The sequence below is a fragment of the Hypomesus nipponensis genome, chromosome 18 (assembly GCF_054491055.1).
Source record: "Hypomesus nipponensis isolate SF chromosome 18, ASM5449105v1, whole genome shotgun sequence".
NCBI lineage: Eukaryota > Metazoa > Chordata > Actinopteri > Osmeriformes > Osmeridae > Hypomesus > Hypomesus nipponensis.
This window is the reverse complement of record NC_140378.1, coordinates 18,493,674-18,516,248: the sequence shown is the minus strand read 5'-3', so window position 1 is coordinate 18,516,248 and position 22,575 is coordinate 18,493,674. Positions and strand designations below refer to the sequence as shown.

The 22,575-nt window shown below is 47.0% G+C and overlaps 2 protein-coding genes across 2 annotated transcripts; both read left to right on the top strand.

The window, feature by feature from the left end:
* The first annotated feature begins 545 nt into the window (after positions 1-545).
* Positions 546-3,411, top strand: LOC146252564 (chymotrypsin-like elastase family member 2A). The gene is made up of 8 exons (XM_084679505.1): positions 546-582; positions 836-924; positions 1,266-1,360; positions 1,448-1,570; positions 1,749-1,885; positions 2,105-2,250; positions 2,925-3,077; positions 3,329-3,411. Exons 1-8 carry the CDS (start codon positions 546-548, stop codon positions 3,344-3,346), a joined length of 798 nt encoding a protein of 265 aa, XP_084535631.1. The 3' UTR covers positions 3,347-3,411.
* Positions 3,412-4,099: 688 nt separating this feature from the next.
* On the top strand, positions 4,100-21,672 carry fhad1 (forkhead-associated (FHA) phosphopeptide binding domain 1). The gene is made up of 28 exons (XM_084679084.1): positions 4,100-4,195; positions 4,782-4,988; positions 5,214-5,496; positions 5,606-5,712; positions 5,816-6,040; positions 6,128-6,251; positions 6,424-6,554; positions 6,635-6,706; positions 6,877-6,981; positions 7,092-7,169; positions 7,276-7,362; positions 7,729-7,869; positions 8,050-8,248; positions 8,533-8,603; positions 8,921-9,019; positions 9,364-9,450; positions 9,587-9,872; positions 10,516-10,615; positions 11,961-12,067; positions 12,326-12,485; positions 12,901-13,012; positions 14,226-14,379; positions 14,667-14,770; positions 14,929-15,027; positions 15,231-15,457; positions 15,944-16,109; positions 18,067-18,147; positions 18,885-21,672. Exons 1-28 carry the CDS (start codon positions 4,100-4,102, stop codon positions 19,089-19,091), a joined length of 3,915 nt encoding a protein of 1,304 aa, XP_084535210.1. The 3' UTR covers positions 19,092-21,672.
* The last annotated feature ends 903 nt before the right edge of the window (positions 21,673-22,575 follow it).

Below are 22,575 nucleotides of genomic sequence, written 5' to 3'. Positions count from 1 at the left end.
CATTGAGTGCAACAGTTTAGTAGCCTGACGTTGTCATACTCATAATTCTAGTCAGAATATAAGTCTGAAAACTCTCCGTTGGGCTGTGACTATGGGGCGTGTTTTAACCGAACTCGTAAAACAAATGCCGCTTCGCTCAATTGGATAGACCTACAACCAATCAGAGCAACGTAATATGTTGTTTGTTGAAAACAAATTCAACCCAAGGGCTCTTTCGTGAGGTTGTTGATTACGTTACTGTTGATCATCTGTCCATCATCATATAAAGCCCGTCCTGGCAATTTCATTGGTCCGCCCAGATCCTGGTTTTATGTAGTTGTTCCCAATACGAGCCCCTCCAGACCCAATTTCCCGACCAAATTTTTTTGTGGGCGGGGAGAAGTTGGGCTGGCAGCCAGGCTAACAGTTTAGGACATATCGGAACAAATATTTCATTTATCTACAAGGTTATTTTTTTGGCAGAACCTCAGATATGTTTTGGTTGGTTAAGCTGTCACCTTATATAAAGGCTCATTCTCAGCTGAACTCCACAGAAGGGAGGCACCATGAAGTTGATGATTGTTGCTTTGCTTGTCGCTGGTGGTAAGATATCCATAAACTGAATATATAAACAAAATGTCTGAGAAACTACACAGGGTATCTCCTTGATTAAGTAATTTGGGAAAACAGCAAATATAGATAGTTGATAACTTAAATCTCCCAAAATGTATGTAAACGGTTTAATCTAAAAAGATATATGAATGATATGATGATACTGTACAGTGTGTAGTGTAGCGTCCTTGTTTGGCCACTGTAAAGCAACGTGTGTGTGCATGTATGTGTGTGTGTGTGTCAGCCTACGGGTGTGGTGTGCCCACCTTCCCCCCCTCCACAAGCAGGGTTGTGGGCGGAGTGGACGTGCGTGAGCACAGCTGGCCATGGCAGGTACGTTCACTCTACTTGTCTCTTTCAGTCAGACTTTTACTGTCGGAATTTGCGCAACCTGGATTTCTGAACCTAGATTTTTTTTAATCCTATTTTTTTTTTTTTTACATTGGCATAAATTCGTATTTCAATTTTTTAAGAGGTGAATTCAATCCAACAAATTCCGTGGTGTTTACATTTCAATATTAAGTATTCAATGCCTTTTCAAATTCAAAACATTGTGCCACTGATTTACACCCATAGTTCTCGAGTTGCAAATAGCACATCTCCGAACTGTGTCTTGGCATCATAAGATTGAACAAAACCCTGTTTTCTTCCATACTTCTTTCTCTGTGTTTCAGGTGTCCCTCCAGTACGACCTCAGTGGTTTCCACCACAGCTGTGGTGCAACTCTGCTCTCTGAGGAATGGATCATGACTGCTGCTCACTGCATCACGTAACAACAAAAACTACTAACTCTCCAATCTGAATGTGTTCAGGCTTAATATTGAGTTGTTAACTCTTGTGGGTTGTGTCCATGCAGCCCAGGCCGCATCTACAAGGTCTATCTGGGCAAGCACAGCTTGAAGGAAGACGAGGCCGGGTCTGAGTTCATCAGTGTCGCTAGGATCATCTACCACCCGAAGTGGGATTCCTTAAGAGTCACGTGAGTTTCCGAACACCCTCCTCTTGAGCAGAACGCCTTCTGTAAATACAAATGCAGATTCAAATAAGTATGATGGATAGATAAAGGTAAAGGTAAATGAAAGTCCATATATTTAAATATAAACTCTTATTTAAACAATGCTTAGTAATCCCTCCTTTCCCCCGCTATGACCCTTCAGTAACGACCTTGCCATGCTCAAGTTGAGGACCCCTGTCACCCTCTCTGACTCCATCAAGCCTGCCTGCCTTCCCAAGTTCGAGCAGATCCTGCCCCATGACACACCCTGTTACGTCACCGGCTGGGGACGTCTCTCCAGTAGGATAACCATTCATTAATCACAGCCAATCATTTCACTTCATACCCGCCCAGAGACGGGTCATTATCATCAGTAAAATGACTATAAAACCCTGGATTGTATATTTGTCTGGTTCAAGTGGATTAGAATTTAGAATCAGATTCCAAGTGTGTTGCCCTGAACCTGTTCTGTAGCAGTAGAGATGAGACCTGAGAGTTGAACTTGTTCTGTTCTGGTAGCCAACGGAGATGGCGCAGACATCCTGCAGCAGGCTCTGCTCCCCATCGTGGAGCACGCCACCTGCAAGAAGAACGACTGGTGGAGCGTCCTGGTGACGGACAAAATGATCTGCGCAGGAGGAGATGGGGAGCGCGGCAGCTGTTTTGTGAGACTCAATAATAATAATAGATTGTATTTGCTATGCTCCTTTCATGTACTCAAAGTACTAGCTACTACTTTAGTCATGATCACCCTTTCAGAGAACCTTGTCCTTTTCTTCAAAGGGGGTATACTGATAGCCTGACGTTGTCATACTCATAATTCTAGTCAGAATATGAGTCTGAAACCACTCCGTTGGGCTGTGAGTATGGGGCGTGTTTCAACCGAACCCGGAAAAAAAGGCCTCTTTTCGCCAAATTGGATAGACCTACCAATCAGAGCAACGTAATATGTTATTTGTTGAAAACGAATTCAATCCAAGTGCTCTTTGGAGACGTGGTTGATTACTTTACTGTTGATCATCTTCCCATCATCGTATACAGCCCGCCCTGAAAATGTCATTGGTCCGAACAACTCCTGTTCGGACATACTTTTTCCCAAAACTAGCGATCCCAGACCCAACTTCTCGACCAAATGTTTATGTGGGCGGGGCTAAATTGGGCTGGAAGTCGGGCTAGTATACTGGGGGTTATGAGGCAGAACTGTGGGTTAAATTTTGAGGGGTTTGCAAAATGTACGAACAGTGGATTAATTTTGTGTTATTTGTTTCTGTTAGTGACTGGCTATGAACTATTTACTTGATAAAAAAAAACTCAAATGGGTGCCCTCTGTGGTTGTTAGGGAGACTCTGGCGGCCCCCTGAACTGCCAGAACCCTGACGGCTCCTGGGCGGTTCACGGTGTGGTCAGCTTCGGATCTGGAGAGGGGTGCAACGTCGTCAAGAAGCCCTCCGTCTTCACCCGCATCAGCGCCTACGTTGACTGGATCAATAGAGTGAGTGGAGGCCCCTTATAGACCTAAACACTCAATACTTCCTGTTCTGCTGATGTTCCCTGTATAGTTTAGTTTAGTACCACATAGTATGCTATACATGCATTTTTGTTCAGTAAACGGCATTTGTAGGATTTAAGTGACATTATTTATTGTTAGCTTTTATGTGTATTTAGCTAATATCAATGTTGTCATTTCCTAACATTATCATTCATTATATTCATTCATGGTATTCATTCAGTATTTCTTTCCAGATCATGACCCAACTCTAAAGAATGTATCTACCGCATTCCTTCTGTTAATTAAGTTCGCATCAAATAAATACATTTTTTGTGCAGTTTCTGAGTCTTTGTTTAGGCTACACACCGTTGCTCAAAAGTCAAATTAGTTTTTAATGTAATTACAAAAACATCAAACTGCCAAATTTCCAGTGTCCTAGCTATAGTACATTTGGCAGGACCAAATTTGAACTACATTTTCTCAGTTCTACACTCCAGTGAGTTACGGTATTTTGCCTTTGTAGGGCAGTACTGCTCAAAAGTCAAAACCCCGGTGGTACTGGTGTCTTGGTTTGTGTCGGGTCTATTCTACACCTACCTCACCCGCCATCATGTGATCGAAGGGAGGGCGGGCTCCGGTGTGTTTCCATGGCGCTGGCGATATACAATCCGTAGTCCGAAGTATTTTGGTTGACAGTGCAAGTTTCTCAGCTCCAGAATGGCTTTGAATGTATTTTAGCACGTTCTGTTTTTAACAACAATTGTGAACGATGATATTAACAAAATGGTTTGTTTTGAGCAAGGATACATAGTTGCTGTGTCCAAATCTTACATTATCGCCGTATCTTCACATTTGTCTTAAGGTAAGCTCACACCTGAAAATAAATACTCTAAGACTGATGACCGCATTAGTGACGCACAGTCCAAATATTCAACCTGTGACGAACCATATACAATTTATTTTTCGTTTTAATGTAAGAACGTTTGTTGACGTGTGACGTAAGGGAACTAGTTTCTTTGAGACAGATGAAGGGGTACCTGAAAACCTCGGGGTGGGTGTTTAAACTCCAGCCCAAAACCACGACTGTAGGAAGACACGGGGATTGTGATTTATGTTTGCAGGTAAGTTTGTTAAGTTTAGTTTCATAATGTAGGTAGTCTACATGCATCCTGTTCCATTACTCGACATGTTCCAATACACCATAGTTACTTACAATTATGATCTTAGTTTACTTCTGAAATAGTTTAAGTTCAAGATGTTCAAGTCTTTTATTTGCCAGGTACACAGAACAACACAGGGCACTGGGCACTGAAATTCTTAAGACAAGACAACGCAAGCACCTGTTAAATTGTTAGTCTACATAATAATAATAATAAAATATTAAACATCCAAACATTTGATGACAGACAATACTTTTCATGGGTGGCCTACATAAAACCACAACAGACATTCTCAAACCAGTATGATGTCATACACTGACTGTCTTGTCATTCCGAAAGTTGTTAAAGTGAATAGGCTACATCAAGTAGGCTAGCCTACACCTATAGCCTAGGATTTGGCACCGACACTATGTAGTGCAAACATTTAGGGTGTAGTTGGGGTGGGGAAACTAATAATAATAAATAAATATGAATCCGAATCAGCATACACTGGCAGTCTACAACCAATGTTAAAGCAAACAGCTTGAAGTGTCCATTTAACTGACAGAATGGAGGAGTCGATGAGCACCACGCCCTTATCGAGTGGAGCGACCCCGAGCACTGCTTTGTCCTCAGTGACTTGAACTCCGCCCACGGCACCTACGTCAACGGCTGCCGTATCCACAACGCCGCCGTGCGGCTAAGCCGAGGGGACGAGCTGCACTTTGGCTATGGAGGCTCCACCTATCAGCTGGTTGTGGACATCCCTTCTCCGGTATGGTGATTTATGAATTTTAAGGGATCTGTTGATACCCCATACATAGATTAAGTCTCTTATTGCTGTATCAGGAACTGTTGAAAGTTGTTTCCTTGTGTTGACCGAGATAGATGCAGTCTTGGCAGGGATGTTATGTTAGGTCTCTTGTGTGGTGCATATCTCTCTCTTTCCCCTCTCTCACTCTCTTTCTCCCCCCCCCCCCTCCCCTCCCCCTCTCTCCAGCTCCTCTGCCCTCCTATGAGTGACCGGCCCTCCTATCAGAGTTCCCTACAGCTGATAGAAAAGCCCACAAGTGCCCCATCGCCTTCCCCCCTGTTCCTCTCCCCGTCCTCCTCTGCTGCCCAGCTCCCCTTCCTGGCCCCCCAGTCCTCTGCCCCCGTGGCCTGGGTCTGGGGGGGCTCCTCGGTGACCCCGCGCCCCCCCAGCAAAGCTCGCCCAGCCAGTGCTGGAGCCAAGAGGGCGGGGAAGCAGACCGCGGAGAGAGGGGCCGCTCCTCGTAGACCAGGTAGCTGAGTGTAGCTTCAGGCTCACTTCCTTGTTCCTGGGTGTGTCAGCGGCATCATGGGAGATGGGGTGTGTGGAGTAGGGGGTGAGGTGTGACTGTGTCGTTGCAGGAAGCTGGACTGGGAACGCAGAGAAGCTCAGACAGAGTGGGCCCTCTGAGAAAGTCGAAGTGAACTCCCCGGGTTCTCAGACCCTGCAGCACCTCTTACAAGAGAAGGTGGGGTGACTCACCGTGACTGTAGAATCCTTTAGCAAATCTGCTGCAGAATTTATAACCTCCCTCCCCTCCTCCCTCCCTCCCTCCCCTCATACGCTGCCAGGAGGAGAGGCTGTTGAGGCTGGGGGATGAGCTCCAGCGCCTGGCTGTGTTTGAGGGCGAGTCCCAGAGGAAGGACGGGGTGATTGCTGGGCTCCGCGACGAGGTGTCTGCCCTGAGGCATCAGCTGACCCTGAGCCAGGCCCAGCCGGAGATCAAACACAGACTACGCTGTCTGGAGAGGGACATCAACGACAAGAAGGAGCAGATCCAACGACTCAAGGAGCAGGTGGGCTCCTGATCGAATCTGTTTTTGTTTATCTTTAACAGAAACGCTTTTGTAGATGTTTTAGATTTACGTTGACATTTGTTTTAGATGCTGGAGGTGCAGCAGAGCTCTGTGGAGGTGTCCAGGAACTCTCTGACGGAGAAAGACCTGAAGATCTGCACTCTGAGAGGTCAGCTGGACAGACTGAAGAGGGACGGCAGCATTGCCTCAGGTTTAGTGTGTGTGTGTGGGTGTGTGTGGGTGTGTCGGTGCTTGTGGGTGTGTGAGAGAGTATCGGTGTGTGTATATGTGTGTATCGGTGTCTGTGTGTCTTCAGAGCATTTTCATGCAGCGGTAAGTATAGTATTTCTCAGTGTTTCTCTCTGTTTCCCCTCCTCTGCCAGGCCTGGTGGCTAGCCTCCAGAGAGACCTAGCCTCCAGGGACAAGCAGACTCTGAATCTGGCCTCCGAGGTGGACAGACTTCGACAGGACGTCAGAGCCAAGGACATACAGCTGGGAGCTAACGCCACCAAGGTCTACCCCTTTACCCTGTGTGTCTTTGACATTCAGATTGAACCCAGCTCTAGCTTATCTCTCTCTCTTTTCGGCTTCAGTTCACCAAAATGACCAAGAGGCACCAGGATGAGCTGGCTGTCTATCAGAACGATGTGTCAACTTTGAAGAAGGTATGTCTTTTTTTGTTTCCTTCGGCTTCATTGAGAAACATCAATGTCTGCTGAACCATGTAGTAACAAACAGACAGCCAGACAGACAGGGAGACAGACAGACAGGCAGGAAGACAAACAGGCAGGAAGACAGACAGATGAGAAACATGACTCTTTCATTTGATGGACAGAGCATTGAGAACTTGGAGGTCTCTTCGAGGGAGAGGCAGAGGTGTCTGGAGCAGCGAGTTCTGGAGAATGCCGCTTTGAAAAGCAGGTTTGAGAAAGAACTTGAGGTGAGTCATTCCTGTCATGATGGGGTAAACACATTACGAGGAACATGGCAGTCATTCCATACTTCCTGTCAGACATTTACAAACTTCCTGCCGGGACTTGGTATGTCTAGGAGCAAGCTTCCCTATTGGCTGCAGCTGAGAGGCAGAGGGATCAGCAGAGAAGCCAAGCTGAGCTGGTGGAGAAAAGGGTACCTGCTCTTACATGGGTTAGACTACTTCCAGGAATGTTTGGACTACAGATAGAGTCCATGATAAGTGTGGATTTTGTCCCTTTTTTTTTGTTTGTGGTTGCAGGTGGAGCATTTTCGATGCGAGTTGCTAAAAGCGTTACATGTTGCTGATGTGGACTCCATGTCCCATGATGCCTGGTCAGATCAGCAGGTTAGTTAGAACAACGAGAAGATGAATCTGAGCGAGTGAGGGATTTATAAACTAGACTGTTTGGGGCGCTAGAGTCCAAGGTCCGATACCAAATGAGCTGAAGCCCTAACACAGTGTCCCAGGTTTGATTCCGGCTCAGGACATTTCTGCATGTCTTTCCCTCTCTGTCTCCCCAACATTTCTTGTCTATTTCTAACTGTTTTTGTACAATAAAGCTGAAAACAATAGTTTCATAATATTATTACTTTATTTTTTTACTGCTAAAACTATGCACTTCTGATCCTTGATTTCCTGTGCACGTTTTGTCGCTTTGAATGAAAGCATCTGCCAAGTGAAACGTATCAGTATCAGATGTAACGTGTTCAGGTGCTAAAGCTTCTGACAGAGGTGCTGGAGCAGCGGAAGGTTCTGGAGACGAGGGCATCAGAGCTGGAGCACCAGCTCACAGAGAGAGACCGCACTGCAGGACACACAGAGACACTGAGGACCAGACTAGAGTCCTGCCAGGTACCAACATATATCAACACTATATTTGTAATATATTTTGTTTAATAAAAATAGTAATTCACATAGGATTAGGTTTGTTTATATATGATTTGTTTTTGTTTAGCAGACCCTTTTATCCAAATTAAGATTGAAATTATTACTATTTTAGTAATATATATTTTCTGTCTCAACTTTCTCCAGATTCTTGTTCAGGAGGCTGGTTCCTCAGACGCCCTGCAGAGGGCGATGTCTGCCCTGCAGGAGGAAGAGGAGGGTGTGTGTCCAGGTCTGGCCTGGGTACAGGCCTCCATACTCTCTCTGCTGGGGGCCCACCATGCCCTTCTCCAGTCCACCAGCCAGATCCTGCTGGAGGCTGGCGTAGAGAGTCCTGGAGACAGAGGTGGGGAGGGACGGCTGGAGGGGGTTCGACTATTTGGTTCAGCTATTGCTTTTCAGTCAATACAGCTTATGATCATCTGAATGTATGAAATTACATGTAATGTAAGATTAGATCAGTCAGAATTAGATTACATTAGTCAGTAAAGAAAAACTGATTATTTAGGGGGTGTTTGAGCATGTACAATGTGAAACATTCTTTATCATTTATTTTGTCTACTGATCAATACTGGGAAGTGCTCATGAAGTAACTCACAGTCAAAACCTCTTTACATCTGTGATCCACAGGAGTCCTGAGTGATATTCAGGCTTTGAGCCAGGAGTATCTGAGATGCAAGGCAGAGCTGCAGCAGGTGAAGGTAGGCTCTCAGGGCCAGAGAGAAGACCAGACACATCTCTGGTCTCATACAGCTGGCCAGGGGTGGCTACCATTAGGTCAGCCTTTCTCAATTCTCTGGATCCCCTGCCCGGCGTGTTCTAGAAGATGTTTCCCTGCTCCAACACACCTGGCTCAAATGACTGGGTTGCTATCAAGCTCAGCAGAAGCCTGAGAACAGCCCAGTCAAGTGTTATCGGAGTGTTGGAAGAGGGAAACATCTTGAACATGCCCTGAGGTCCAGGGTCGAGGAAGGTCACAGGGTCTGCTGTAGGTCACAGAGGCGTGTGTTATGGGCAGGTGGAGCTGGAGGAGGTGAGCGGGAAGGAGGAGCAGAGCAGAGGGCTGCTGGACCAGCTGACCACGGCCACAGAGCAGCTGGAGGAGGTGAGACAGCAGGTAGGAGTTACATTTGACATGGATTCACTCAGCTTGTTCACTTGTTTCTCCAGCCACGGGTAGATATTGCATATTCTACAAGTAGGATCTTAATGTGATCATGTGTCTTGATACATTTACATTTAGTCATTTAGCAGATGCTCTTCTCCAGAGCGACTTACAGTAAGTACAAGGACATTGGCCCTGTAGGCAAGCAGGGTGAAGTGCCTTGACCAAGGACACAACGTCATTTGGCACGGCGGGGAATCGTGATGAACTGCAATGACTTGGTTTTGAAACTGCGGATGTACAGCATTCAATGTGAACTGTAAACCTGTGATAACTGTCCCTGGTGTCTCTGTCAGGTGGCGGTAGGACAGCAGGAGGAGGAGGCGAGGCAGAGGGAGCTGGAGGACCTGAGGGGGGAGGTGGAGGCACTCAAACAAGCCCAGGTGAGGTGGCCAGAGGCAGGGGCGGCTTGACCCGTACCCCCTGCCCAATGTAAAGATCTTTAAGCATTCCCAGTGCAAATTGTTCTGGTGTCAGACGGTGTTGCACATTGTCATTTATGTTTACTACATTTCCCAGAGTGCCCTGCAGGAGGAGGCCCGTAACCAGGAAGCTGAGGTGCGCGCCAATCTCCGGGAGGAGGTGGCCCAGAGGGAGGAGGAGTGGCAGGGGAGGGTGAGGGAGGCAGAGGAGAGCGGGAGGGAGGTGGAGAGGGAGCGCTACAGGGTGCAGGAGGAGGAGTACAGGGAGCAGGTGAGGCAGCACGCCCACACCATCGTGGCCCTGGAACAGCGCTGGGTGGAGAGCGTACACACAGCCCGGAGCCTGGAGGAGGAGAGGAGCACTCTGAGGGAGCAGATTAGAGGTAGGGGAGGTGAGGGAGGGAGGGAGGAGGGGAGGAGGGGAGGGGAGGGGAGGGGAGGGGAGGGAGGGAGGGAGGGGAGGGAGGGAGGGGAGGGAGGGAGGGAGGGAGGGAGGGAGGGAGGGAGGGAGGGAGGGAGGGAGGGAGGGAGGGAGGGAGGGAGGGAGGGAGGGAGGGAGGGAGGGAGGGGAGGGAGGTCCCCTGTGGTTGTTTGGCTGTCTGTCTGTCTAGACGGCAGCATCTTGCTTGGTGGGTGTTTGTGTAGCTGGCTGGTTTCAGGCCCCATCTGTATGAAAAGGTCCGAGCTTGGCATCTACCTTATCCTTGCCATATGGAGAATTGACTGTCTGTATTGCATTTCGTATTCAAGTCAGTATATTGGAACTAGTTTTTAAGTATTGCCCAACACGTTTTTCACCATAACTGAAGTGCTTCAGAATGCAAGTGTTCAGTCTAATATATTAAATTACCATAAGTATCAATTTGACTTTGTGTCACAAGATTATGTGATGATACATGTATGTCACTAGATGGCAGTGATTTACAACACAAAGGTATGAGCTGTGCAAATAAACTATACTAGTGAGAGAGTATGTTCATTTACATCTAAACATGTTAATATTGTTTTTGTATGGTTTCACTCCAGATCTGGAGGAGAAGCTGGAGAGAAAGGAGGTCGAGGGGAGGGGGAGTCCATCTGAGACCACAAAACTAACAACTCTGGAGGAAACCATCACATCACTGAGGTAAACTATCACCTCACAGAAGTCAACTATGACATCACTGAGGTAAACTATCACATCACAGAAGTCAACTATGACATCACCAAGGTAAACTATTACTTCACAGAAGTCAACTATGACATCACTGAGGTAAATTATTACTTCACAGAAGTCAACTATGACATAATTGAGGTAAACTAATCACCTCACAGAAGTCAACTATGACATAATTAAGGTAAACTATCACCTCACAGAACTCATCTATGACATCACTGAGGTGAGCTATCACCTCACTCAGGTAAACACCTTACTAAGGTAAAAAAGTTCCTATGTTTCGTTTATTAAACTAAGGCTTCAACCACCAACTAAAATAGTGCCGAAACCAATACAGGAGACACAGATTGCATCCCACATAAAGGAGTGGCATCTTCCCTGTCGTCCCACGAATAGCCCAGCCAAGCCCCACCTCCTGAATCATTCATCAGAAGACCAGTATCATCATGAGTCATGGTTTGCTTACATAATCTCTTCAAATCGTGCATGATCCTCATAGGGATCAGTCTCTGTTAAATTGCCTCCCTGAAGTTTAATTTCGCCCGTTTTAAAATCCATTTGAGGATTACTTTTGACGTCCGAGACTCACTTACTTGAAATCCGAAGTCTTAGTATCCCTGTGTGAGTGGGTGAGTTTGGCTATAGTCTGAAGACGAGCAATTATACAAATTAAATTCTAGGGGGGTTCTGCGAAGGACATTTATCACTGAGACACTGAGACAGACTAGAGAGAAGTTCTATCCATGTGATAAACCTCCTCAAATATTAGATTAGAGGTTGTGACAGTGTCAACATCCACTTTAGAAGGTCATATGTTTATGCATAATCACCTGGAAAAGTGATGCTTGTGTAACTAGCTCCGTGTTGGCACAGTGCATTATAACTATTTGCTCACACCTCAAATACTCTCACTCTGTCTGTGTGTGACTTGTTTGCTTGAACAGATCTGTTCATGCACCTGCCTGTATGGATCACTGCTGAAATTCCTACCTAACATGGCTATAACATGCACCAAAACAGTTTTTTTTATTAAATAAAAGCCTTGCCTTGTTCTCTCTCTCCTTCTCTATCTTCCTCTGTCTCAATCTCTTGCTTTCTCTCTCCTCCCCTTTCTCTGTGTCTTTCCTTCCATCTTTACATTTATTCATTTAGCAGGCCCTTTTATCCAAAGTGACTTCCGAGAGAGAGCTTTACAAAGTGCATAGGTCACTGATAATAACAACAAGATAGCCACAAAGCATTGCGGGTAGCCTAAACAAACCACCCCTTCCTTCACCTCTCTCTCTATCTCCCGTCTCTCCCCTCGTCTCTGCAGGACTCAGTTGGCCCAGTCTCAGCAGGAAGCATGCAGCCAGTGTGACATCATCGGGGCCCTGAGGCGTGACCTGGCTACGACCACCGCCAGGATCTCAGACATGGCAGGTGCTGTCTTCCACGCCGGCCACACCCTCCCAGCAAGCATGTGACACGCTGTTTTGTTTGGGGATTGGGAATGGTTAGAACACAAAACACAGATTTGTTGAACATTGTACCACAGACTAAGATTTCTGTGTTTTTTTGGTGTTTGTGTGTCTCCTCCCGTGTGTCTCCTTACATGCCTGTGTGTGTGTGTGTGTGTGTGTGTCTGTGTGTGTGTGTGTGTGTCTGTGTGTGTGTGTGTGTGTCTGTGTGCGTGCGCAGGGGAGCTCAGTGAGCAGCAGAAACTGGAGGTGGAGCAGCACAGGGCCCTGGTGGAGGACCAGAAGGTCAGACTGAGCACGCTCACTGACAAACTGGCGATGATGTCCAAGATGCTGGAGCAGAAAGGGGAGGAGCTGACCACTGTGAGGGCGGAGCTTAGGTAGGTAGCTGATATAAATATGGAGCACAGATTTTTGCACCAGACTATCTCCATACATACACAACCGCTTTATGCCTTCCCAGCTATGCCACTAGAGATTCATGGATAGAGGGGCAAAACATCCTATAACCAGGGGTCTGGTTATCCAATACTCCCCCAGTATTTTTTTAAGCAACCAAAACGTCTTTTCATCATGTATTTTTAGCAAGCTCGTAGGTACGATTTAAGCTTTGGTAGGGACATCAGTAGTTAAGGTACGTCCCTATACCTCAACGTCAACTGTGAGCAAACAAACAGGCCAAATCATTGTGATAATGTCCACACAGTTACATAGGTTCGACCAACAAACACCTCCATACTTCATAAGCATTCCCCAGCCCATCTCCATGTTCTTCTGTGTGCTGGGTCCTGCCAGGCAGTGCCAGGTGGACTTGGAGAAGAAGGTCTGTTCTGAGAGAGCGGACCAGGAGAGAACGCAGAACCCTGAGGAGAACCGGGCTGCAGCCCGCCTGTCCCAGCACACCAAGGTAGGCGGAACGTCTCCGCAGAGCCACAGGAGGAATGACGGCGTCACGTCCTGACCAGCCCCTGGTCTGTGGTGGTGTCAGAGCCCAGCGGAGGCTGCAGGCTGCAGGCTGTCGTCGCTGGGTCCACCCAGCCCGTCTGAACAGGATCTGATAACCATCTCTTTTACTGCAGTACCACACCTCAGGCTCAGTCCCAGCCATTGTTACGCACTGGAAGAACGACTCTCGTTTACTCCCTCTTGCTGCGATGCGGTGTGGTGACAGAGTAGAGTTATGTCCTCCCTCCTCCCTCTCTTCTGTAGGATGAAGAGAAAAGCTCAAGGCCCCTCAGTGTTTGCCTTCGCTACACCACTGCAGAAGAACACAACTGCATGGTTTCAGACTTTGGACGGGCAGCTATATGAGGAAGGCCGCAATGAGTCTTGCCCACGCTGTGTCATAGCCATTTGTATATTATATTTACATCAACATAAATCACTTTGTAGTTGCTTACGCTATCGGTACAATGCTAAAGCATACACATACACTTCTATTTTGAATATCTATCAAAATCCATCATCTCCCACCCCCATCCCCAGTTATTGTTGTCACCAGCTCTCTGGAGAGCCTACAATCTCTAGTGGAGAGCAGACAGTCAAGGGGCATTGTGTGCTATCAGCGGGGGGGGTGCATTCCAACTTTCTGACTCACACCAGGGAGACACAATAGCTGTCTCTGTAGCTCTGAGCGTGGTTAATGTGGTCAACCACAGATTTGCGAGGGAAGGACACTCGGGCTGCAGTGAAGCGTAACTGACACAAACAGCCCTGTGAGACGAGTCCAGAAGTGTTTATGTATATTTGTTCTGCAGTAATGCAGAACACTTTCTGTTGCTTGTTTGGGCTTACTTTAAGCCGCAATGGACAGATTTGAGCTAATCTTAAGAGACAGAAAACATAATCTAGGATTCGTAAATCCTCTCCCAAAACAGCTGACCCTGTTCTCAGGGAGGAAATAAGCTTCTGCTCAAAAGTTTTCGGACTCCCTAACCAACGTCCCTTAGGCCACCAAAGATGTCCATCCCACTCTGTACACTCAGCAGATGGAACCAGATAACCCGAACAGAGAGCCTTCCCTGTGCTGCAGACATCTCATCCTTATCATCTCCTGACTCAATGTAAATGTAAATGTCCTCCATGCAATTACCGCCACCTCCCACTTCCTGTTTCTCCAGGATGTGGCTACTGTCTCCATGACGGGGGAGCTGGCTCAGCAGGGGTCAAAGTGCCGACGTCACCGTCACGACAAGGTCCTCCAGCAGCAGAGGGAGGCCCTGGAAGAGATGCGAGCCAGGATCCGAGCCCTGGAGCTACCGCTGAGCAAGCAAGGTCAGAGGGCAACATGTCGTTCCTGCTGCTTTCCTCTGCTCTCTTCTGTCCTGGCGTAACTCTCTCTGACTCAGGGAGTCAGGTGGCTGAGTGGTTAGGGGAATCCGGCTAGTAATCTGAAGGTTGCCAGTTCGATTCCCGGCCGTGCCAAATGATGTTGTGTCCTTGGGCAAGGCACTTCACCCTACTTGCCTCGGGGGAAATGTCCCTGTACTTACTGTAAGTACGCTCTGGATAAGAGCGTCTGTTAAATGACTAAATGTAAATGTAACTCTGTGGTCCTGTAGGGCAGTCTGGCCAGCAGGGAGTGCTGAAGAGGCAGCAGAGGGGTGAGACCGGACAACTCAGTTTCCAGAGGTCTCCAATGACAACAGGCTTCCATACATCAACAGTACGACGCCAACTGCTTCTAGAACACTGCTGTGTCACAGTCAGCCGTGGAATTCAGTGAATGCACACGATATTAGAACCCAGCCCAGCTTGTTGTCTAATGCAGACATGGTGAATGTTTCAGTGTCCTCTGTGTAATTGGATGTAATGTCCTTCTAGAATGGCTGGCCACAGGTCCCTGGACATTTGGGGGAGGAGACCCTGGAGCGCACAGCCAGACTGGACCTATCAGATGCCCTGGATCTCAGCGAGAAGACTGTGAGTATGGGAGCATGCTAGGAAACCACGATAGCTCGCTGTAGTCAGACACTGAATCTTCTCTGTCCCTGTCTCTTTCTGTCTCTCTCTTTGTTTGTCTCTCCTCTGTCTCTCTGTCTTTGTGTCTCTCTCCCTTTCTGTCTGTTTCTCTCTTTCCTCTATCTCACTCTTTCTCTCCCCCCCGCCCCCCCTTCACCACCCAGTACCTGGACTTGGCACGGGCCCTGTGTGAGGCTCTGGAGCTGAGCGAGGCCCAGCTGGAGGGGTGCCTGTCCCTGCAGCACCTGCCCCAGGAAGAGAGGACCCGCCTGGGCTCGCTGCGGCAGCGCGACCTGGAGCTGCTTCGCAGCCGTATGATCCTACAGCAGAGCCAGGCCCAGCGCAGGGACGCTCAGCTGCAGGAGCAGGGCCGGTTGATCAGCTCTCTCAGGTCAGCGACGCGAGCCCACAGGGCCTAAACCTGGACATCTGTTTGTTTGCTTTTAGCTTTGGCCTTTTTTCAGCTTTCAATTATTGATAGGACAGTTGGAGAGAAACAGGAAAGCAGGGAGAGAGAGGGTGGGGGAGGCGGAAATGGTTTCAGTCGGATTCGATGCCAGGCCCCTGCAAAGGGTATGCTCTTACTCAGTGAGCTTGAGGGGAACCCCCCGAGATCTGCATCTGTTACGTCTGGCCTATGAGTCACTCTTCAGGGACACTCTAACGAGGGGCATCGTGGCGATATTTCGCTGCCCGGAGGCAGTTACTCTACGCTGGGTTGTATAAGCTAGGTCCAGGGGACATGTCTAATTAGTGGACAAATTGGTTTAGAGGGAGACACACCCGTCTCTACAACAGCACTTCGACCAGTGAGAAACAGTGGTGGATTTCTAACAGGCTCTGACTCATTATGATAAGTGTGTGTGTGTGTTCCCAGGGAGAGCCAGGCGGAGGGGCTGAAGCTGCAGGCCAGGCTAGACACCGTGAGGGCGGAGCTGGAGACGGAGGCTCAGGAAAGCTCCCTGCTCCGCGAGGCCCTGAGACGCACCCAGAGTCTGCTAGACCAGGAGACAAGCCGCAGCTCCACTGGGAGGAGTCGCAAGGTACAGTACCAGGAAGGGGACTGTACAAAGAAACATTTGACCACAGGGGACAATTTATGATGTGTTATCTGATAAAAACAGCAACTCTGCCCATTCTGCCAAACGGGAAATTGTACTGAATAAAGGATTGTGTTCCAGAGGGAAGTTTGTTTTGTGACACATATCTATTTAAAGAAGTTGAGTAAACATGCAAAATATTAGGATTTTACTCTCTGTTGTCACAGGGATGTCTTGTATGGCTAGACTATGTAGCCACCATAAGACGCTAGCAGAGTGAATATTTCATTTTAGAGACGATAATGGTGTATACCACTGTGAACCTGGGGGGTATTCCAAAAAGCAGGTTATGTGACAGTTATGTTACCCGTGACATACCCGGGTAAGTTAACTCCTGATGTGACACCCAGCGTTGTAGCAACATTGCCAGTAAGTTGCTGCAACATTGTGTGTCAGCTGGAGAGTTAACTTACCCGGTTATGTCGCAAAACCATCTTTCTGGAAAACCCTAACCCTGGACATGGCCAGATGAGACCCAGGCCAGACACTGTGCCGCCCCCAGCTCACTCCACCTCTCCCACATGGTCCAGTCTTTACGCGATGACAACGTTAGCTTTTACAGTGCTGGTCCTCGGCCCTCCTATCCAAACACACTGTTAGAGCAAGTAGCCTCTGACCAAATCTAATAAGTGTTTTCACGGAGAACTTCCTGCGTGCTGTATAATGATCCCATACGTCCATGGTGCCTGAGGGGACCACAACAGCATCATCTTCTTATGATAGCAGTAAGCTGCCGGCAGAGACGGTAACTATGCAACAGTGGAATATTTAGAGAGTTTTGTAGAACCTCTGGACATGAATTTACATTAGCATCATAATCGTCGTAGCATCATAATAGTCATAGGAGCATCATAATATCCCAGTCATTGTTTATATGGAACTCTAACAAAGGCATTGGATTAATAACTAGGCTAATGTTAAAACAAAACCCATTCTTGTCGTTGGGTGTACTGTTCATGAATAATTGCCTAACGCCACCCGTCATTATTTCGACCTCATTCACAGTTTGTTAGCATAGTACAGGTATAATAGCTAGACCCATTATCAAATGCATATTAGTCTGGAACCTCTCAGTTCTATTCGGCGCAGACTAAAATACCTCTGGACGCAATTGGATAGAATTGGATAGATACCAACATCAAGCAATCAGAGCAATGAAGCATGTTGGTTGTATACAAAAATGCCTCAACGTTTCTCCTCTGTACAACAATTGTATTATAGCCATAGACGATACACATGAGCTTGCAGATTCACCTGGTTACCAGGCTACAGGTAGTGTCCTTTAAGCAAACAGTGTTTGATGGCAGAACCGAATGTAAACAGTTCTCGCTACCCACTCGTGTGTATTGAAGCTTAATCTTCCAGATTCATGAGTAAGATAAACTTGGCTTAATGTGTCATAATTAATCCCAGGGTGGGGGTGAACAACACGTTTTCAGTGCGAGAGGACTTTAAGGGGTGTTAATCACATCAGCCTTTTAATGCACATAGTGTGTGTGTGCTGTTTTTTTATTTATTATGTAAATACCATTGTCAGCACTCTTGGTATCAACAATAAGACTGGGTATGTACTGACATATTTATAATGATAACTTTGATGGAGCCTGTGGTAAAGAAGGATGAACTAGACTAGGTAAATGTTATACCCAAGCACATAAACACCTGTCTTGTACATAGTGCTTACCGTTACCCTGACGTGTATAGCATCTATTCTATCCACAACTTACTGATGTTGACACACCTCTTCATTCTACTTTTCTTTAACTTATTCTTCCTCCTCTCTCTTTCCTCTTACTGTTCTCCTCATCCTTCCCACCCTCCTCTTCCTTCCCACCCTCCTCTTCCTTCCCACCCTCCTCTTCCTTCCCACCCTCCTCTTCCTTCTTATCCTCCTCCACAGATGATGAGTCAGGAGAAACCTCAGAATAAGACGACCAGAGTGGCCTCTCACAGCTGTGTGCCCACCGAGGCCAGTGAGAAGGTGAGCCGGAGACAAACAGACGCAGACGAAAACACACACGCGCTCACACGCATAGCGTACACACAGAGAAGTTTCATAGCCCTATGTCATAACAAAGGGCTGGTTTGACACTCTTTGTGGGCCTCTCGGCCTTCCTGCCGTCAGTTGACAGACCGCTGCTCCGCCCCAGAATACTTTGCTTTCCCCTCACTCTGCACGTTCTATGAGGTCAACTCTGAAGTAATTTACTCATGACAAGAAAACATTAACACCCTAGATTTATGTCATACGACCCAGAGGTACTTTCCTGGTTTTCTGAACACAAACCTCCCAGTTACACTCTGTTTCATAACAGGCTCATATTTTCACATTGTTTGTGCTTGTACGTGCCACCAAAAATCGGAGATAGGGAAATCTGATCCACGCCTCATGTTCTGTCGGCTCCCCGTTGGCTCTGCAGCCAGAACCGTAGCTCATCCATGTGAACTGGAAGATCGATAGCAGTCTCGCTCTCCTTTATTAATAATTCACACACTGTACCAGCACTGCGGGCAGTCGTGTAAATTACACTAGCTAAGGACTGGTTCAGAGAGGGGATTCCTGGGTGGGAGGGTGTGAGGGTGGGGGACTGAAAAAGGGGGTGTGAGGGCGGTAAACCTGAATTTCCTCACCGTCAAGCCAGTGCAGATGTGACGCTGGTGAAACGTATTCATACGTGTTGACGCCGAATGTTGGTTTGCGGCTCGTTTTACGTCCAGGCGTCGGTGAAGAAGAGTGCCCTGCTGGAAAGGCTGAAGAAGAGGGAGTACGAGGTGGAGACCCTGAAGAGACAGCTGGGGGAGAAGGAGAGGCAGGTCAACAACATGGCCGCCCACCTGGCCGAAGCACAGGAGCAACGAGAACAACAAGACGAACAAGAACAACAGCGGACAAAGCAAGCAGAACCAGTACCAGAACCTTGCTAGCAGAAACTTGCTGTGTTCAGGGATTGAAGGGTGGGGGGGGGGGTTTATGTGATGGGGTGTGGGAGCATGTGTGCGTGAGAGCAAGCTGGTTTGAGGGTCCAAGGGGACAATCCTCTATTGTAACAGATCCTATACAATGTCACAGTCTGCCATTCATCATTCTGCCCCCCCCCACTACACAGATAAGACTCACGTACTGCACCAACCCAGCCAGCTAATGTCTGCGACACATTAGCAATAGATTACAGGCACCGCTTCAGATGTTTCTGCTAGAAGCTGCTTATTATTCATTATCAACACATGTCACCACCCGAGAGTCGTTACCCATAGATATCACATTAGGCAGACAATGCAGTAAGTGCATTTGATATAATGATGTTTCTATTCTAATGTAGGATGTTTCCCCCTAAGTGATGAATGTTATGGTTCTGTGGGTTGTGCTAGCTGACGCAGCCCTCAGCAGCCCGCAGCAGAGCTAAACACTCTCAAGGTTCATGCTGTGGCGGTGGTCAGCAATGTGCGGTCCCTAGTCACGATTTCACTAGAACAGCATTTCTGCATCCAACTGCACTATGTCTCAATCTCATTATAAAAATGAGCAGGGATATTGTTTCGGTGGCTATTTCGGGAGTGAGAAGTTTGACCTTGAATGGGAAAAAGAGTTGTTGATGTTTTCACTGGTTCCTCATTCCTGTAGAATGTTCCTCTTCTCTCTTCCTCCCTTCATTCTCTCCTCCTCTCTTCCTCCCTTCATTCTCTCCTCCTCTCTTCCTCCCTTCATTCTCTCCTCCTCTGTTCCCTCCCTCCTTCATTCTCTCTTCCTCTCTTTATTCTCTCCTCCTCTCTTCCTCCCTTCATTCTCTCCTCCTCTCTTCCCTCCCTCCTTCATTCTCTCTTCCTCTCTTTATTCTCTCCTCCTCTCTTCCTCCCTTCATTCTCTCCTCCTCTCTTCCCTCCCTACTCTTCCTCTGGGTTCCAGCTCTGCGTTATCGACGTGAGCAGAGCTGATTCATTCATCAGAATCTCTCCGTGACTCACAGCACAAACCGTCACAAACACATCTACCATGTGACCGTGCACGCGTGTGTGTCTGTTGTGGAGAGGGTGGGAGGGGGGTGTTTTTCACCCAACCGAGTGTAAGGGAAGGTGAGAGGAGACTGTAGAGCATCAGAGAGTCAGCGCGTCACTGCGAGTATACGTATCACTGACGTATGGAAGTCACCTTACACTAACCTCTTTTTTTGAATTGTCTCAGATGTGTAAACGTGTGATTTTCTGTGCTTACAAGACATGCTCATTCACCCATTCATATGTTAATGCATCATTGTCTTACTTGAAGCTGATGACACACATACACGAGCCTGAATGCCTTTCTGTCTCTCTCGTCCTGTAGGAGATAACGAGCTCTTACCCTAGCAAAGCTTCTTCTCATCCACTATGACCCAGATTTGTCTGCAAAGCAGATGGTACATTACATTACATTACATTTAGCAGACGCTCTTATCCAGAGAGACTTATAGTGTGTACAGGGACATTCCCCCGAGGCAAGTAGGGTGAAGTGCCTTGCCCAAGGACACGTCATTTGGCACGGCGGGGAATCGATCCGGCAACCGTCTGATTACTAGCCCGACTCCCTCACCACTCAGCCATCTGACTCCACAGTACAGTAGCATGTTTTTCATTTTCCCTGTTTTCCTCCAAGCAAAAGTCTGCATCCATCATCCCTCAGGACATTGTTAGTTCATTGGAAGGGTTAGTTTATTTTTCAGTTGATTCACTGGAACAAATCTGGGTTGACTAATATGCTGTAGTAGAGGCCTGAAATGCAGATAAAGTGAAGAGTTAGAGGCAACTAAAAGGCATTCTGAACCTGATCTTGGTATAGAGAACGACTCAAACTGCATAAGGACCCTTTATAACATGGTTCATTTCACACCTTCATTTTTTAGGCATCTTTTTATTTCCTATAACTAAATATAGTATGCATATAGTCGGAAAACTCACAAATTCCTGATATACATAGCGATCTTAAGGACAGACCTGATTGTTTTAGATAGGAATTGATCCCTGTCTTGCATTTATGTGAGTGTGATAAGGCAGTCTCTACAGCAGTGGTCTCGGGGGTGGTTTCAGTAATTATGATTCGCAGAGACAGGCTACAGGCAGGGGAATGTCCTCAGTAATTACTGCTCCTCATCCAGACTTTCTGAATGGACACAAACAGATCATTGGCATTCTGAAGATGGCAGTTTGTGATTAGTCTTTTTGTTATCAGGAAGAAACCCTGTCTGCCATGGCACACAGCTGCCACACCTGGCAGTTGGCTCCATCACTGCTGCCTTTACCTCATGGCTCTCTCAACTGATTTATGGTCTGTTTTATTTTGAACCCAAATGTATTTGTATTGCTTGGGATTACGTATCATTGTCTCATCCAAAAGCATCCAAAAGCAACCAAAAGTATCATTTTGATGTTTTTGGTTTGTGAAAACATGGTTTGGTTTATCACTCGTCTGCAACTTGTTTTTGTAAATCAGTTTTAAAATGACTTTAATATGCAGAAATATAAACTGTAAATCAAATATATCGCAGTGTGTGCCCCTTTGTATTGTTCTTTCAATTTCATCTTAGAATCTTATTTTTCATATAGGCTGCACACGAGGGATTTTGACGTCTAGATATAAAGCTCTTTGATCCGTCCTCCCAACTCCCCCGCCCCTTTGTTCTGCTGCGAATTGGCCGTTTTCGCCGGTCTCTCCATATACGGTGTGACTCAGGTAGTGTGGGCGTCACTGACAGAGCACGTGGGAGGTGAGTCATAGGGAATCAAACCACCCACACACACACTGCGCTGTAGATGACTGAGTCACTGTCACTGGAAATCACACTGTACTTGACTCAGCACGGTTTTGCCAACCTGCATTCCAGAATTTATTGTCGGCAGAACAATATACGAGGACTCAGAATCCCCTTTTAAAATTGTACGGTTGACTCCCTTACTGGTGGACGTCTGTTAGAATTCAAGATAAGTACTTAAAGAGAGTTCATAAACATTTATTGATTTGGACACGGGCCTGGGCTACATACACAATTCAAATCATGAGACTATAGCTGAGTGTTTACTAAAAGGGTTTTGTGCAAATGAATCTCGAAGTAGCCCTACTACTGCGCAAAAAGAACCAAAATAAGTTGTTGTGGTTGACGCCTTTATCCTTCATTTTCTCTTGGCAGACAGACTGGAATGTAAAACTCGAAATGCACGCTCGCTCCAGCAGCGTGAATGACCGTTGTTGGAAATCAGTAATCTCACTCAGATTTACTGTCTATCACAACATATCACTTTGGTTTATAACATTAACAGCGGCATAAATTCAGTGTGTGTGTGTTTATGACCCAAGCAGTTTGTCAGGGAAATTTGGGAACCAGCCAATAAAGTTTCGACCACACTGCAGAGATGCAAAGCAGCCGTTGCTATATCCACTTTG

Bases quoted from the DNA above. Each gene is read 5' to 3' on its own strand.
- LOC146252564 (XM_084679505.1), top strand. From the start codon at position 546: ATGAAGTTGATGATTGTTGCTTTGCTTGTCGCTGGTG. The intron at 925-1,265 runs GTACGTTCACTC...TCTGTGTTTCAG, and splicing joins AGCACAGCTGGCCATGGCAG to GTGTCCCTCCAGTACGACCT. The intron at 1,361-1,447 runs GTAACAACAAAA...GTGTCCATGCAG, and splicing joins ACTGCTGCTCACTGCATCAC to CCCAGGCCGCATCTACAAGG.
- fhad1 (XM_084679084.1), top strand. From the start codon at position 4,100: ATGAAGGGGTACCTGAAAACCTCGGGGTGGGTGTTTAAACTCCAGCCC. The intron at 6,252-6,423 runs GTTTAGTGTGTG...CTCCTCTGCCAG, and splicing joins GGACGGCAGCATTGCCTCAG to GCCTGGTGGCTAGCCTCCAG. The intron at 10,616-11,960 runs GTAAACTATCAC...TCGTCTCTGCAG, and splicing joins GAAACCATCACATCACTGAG to GACTCAGTTGGCCCAGTCTC.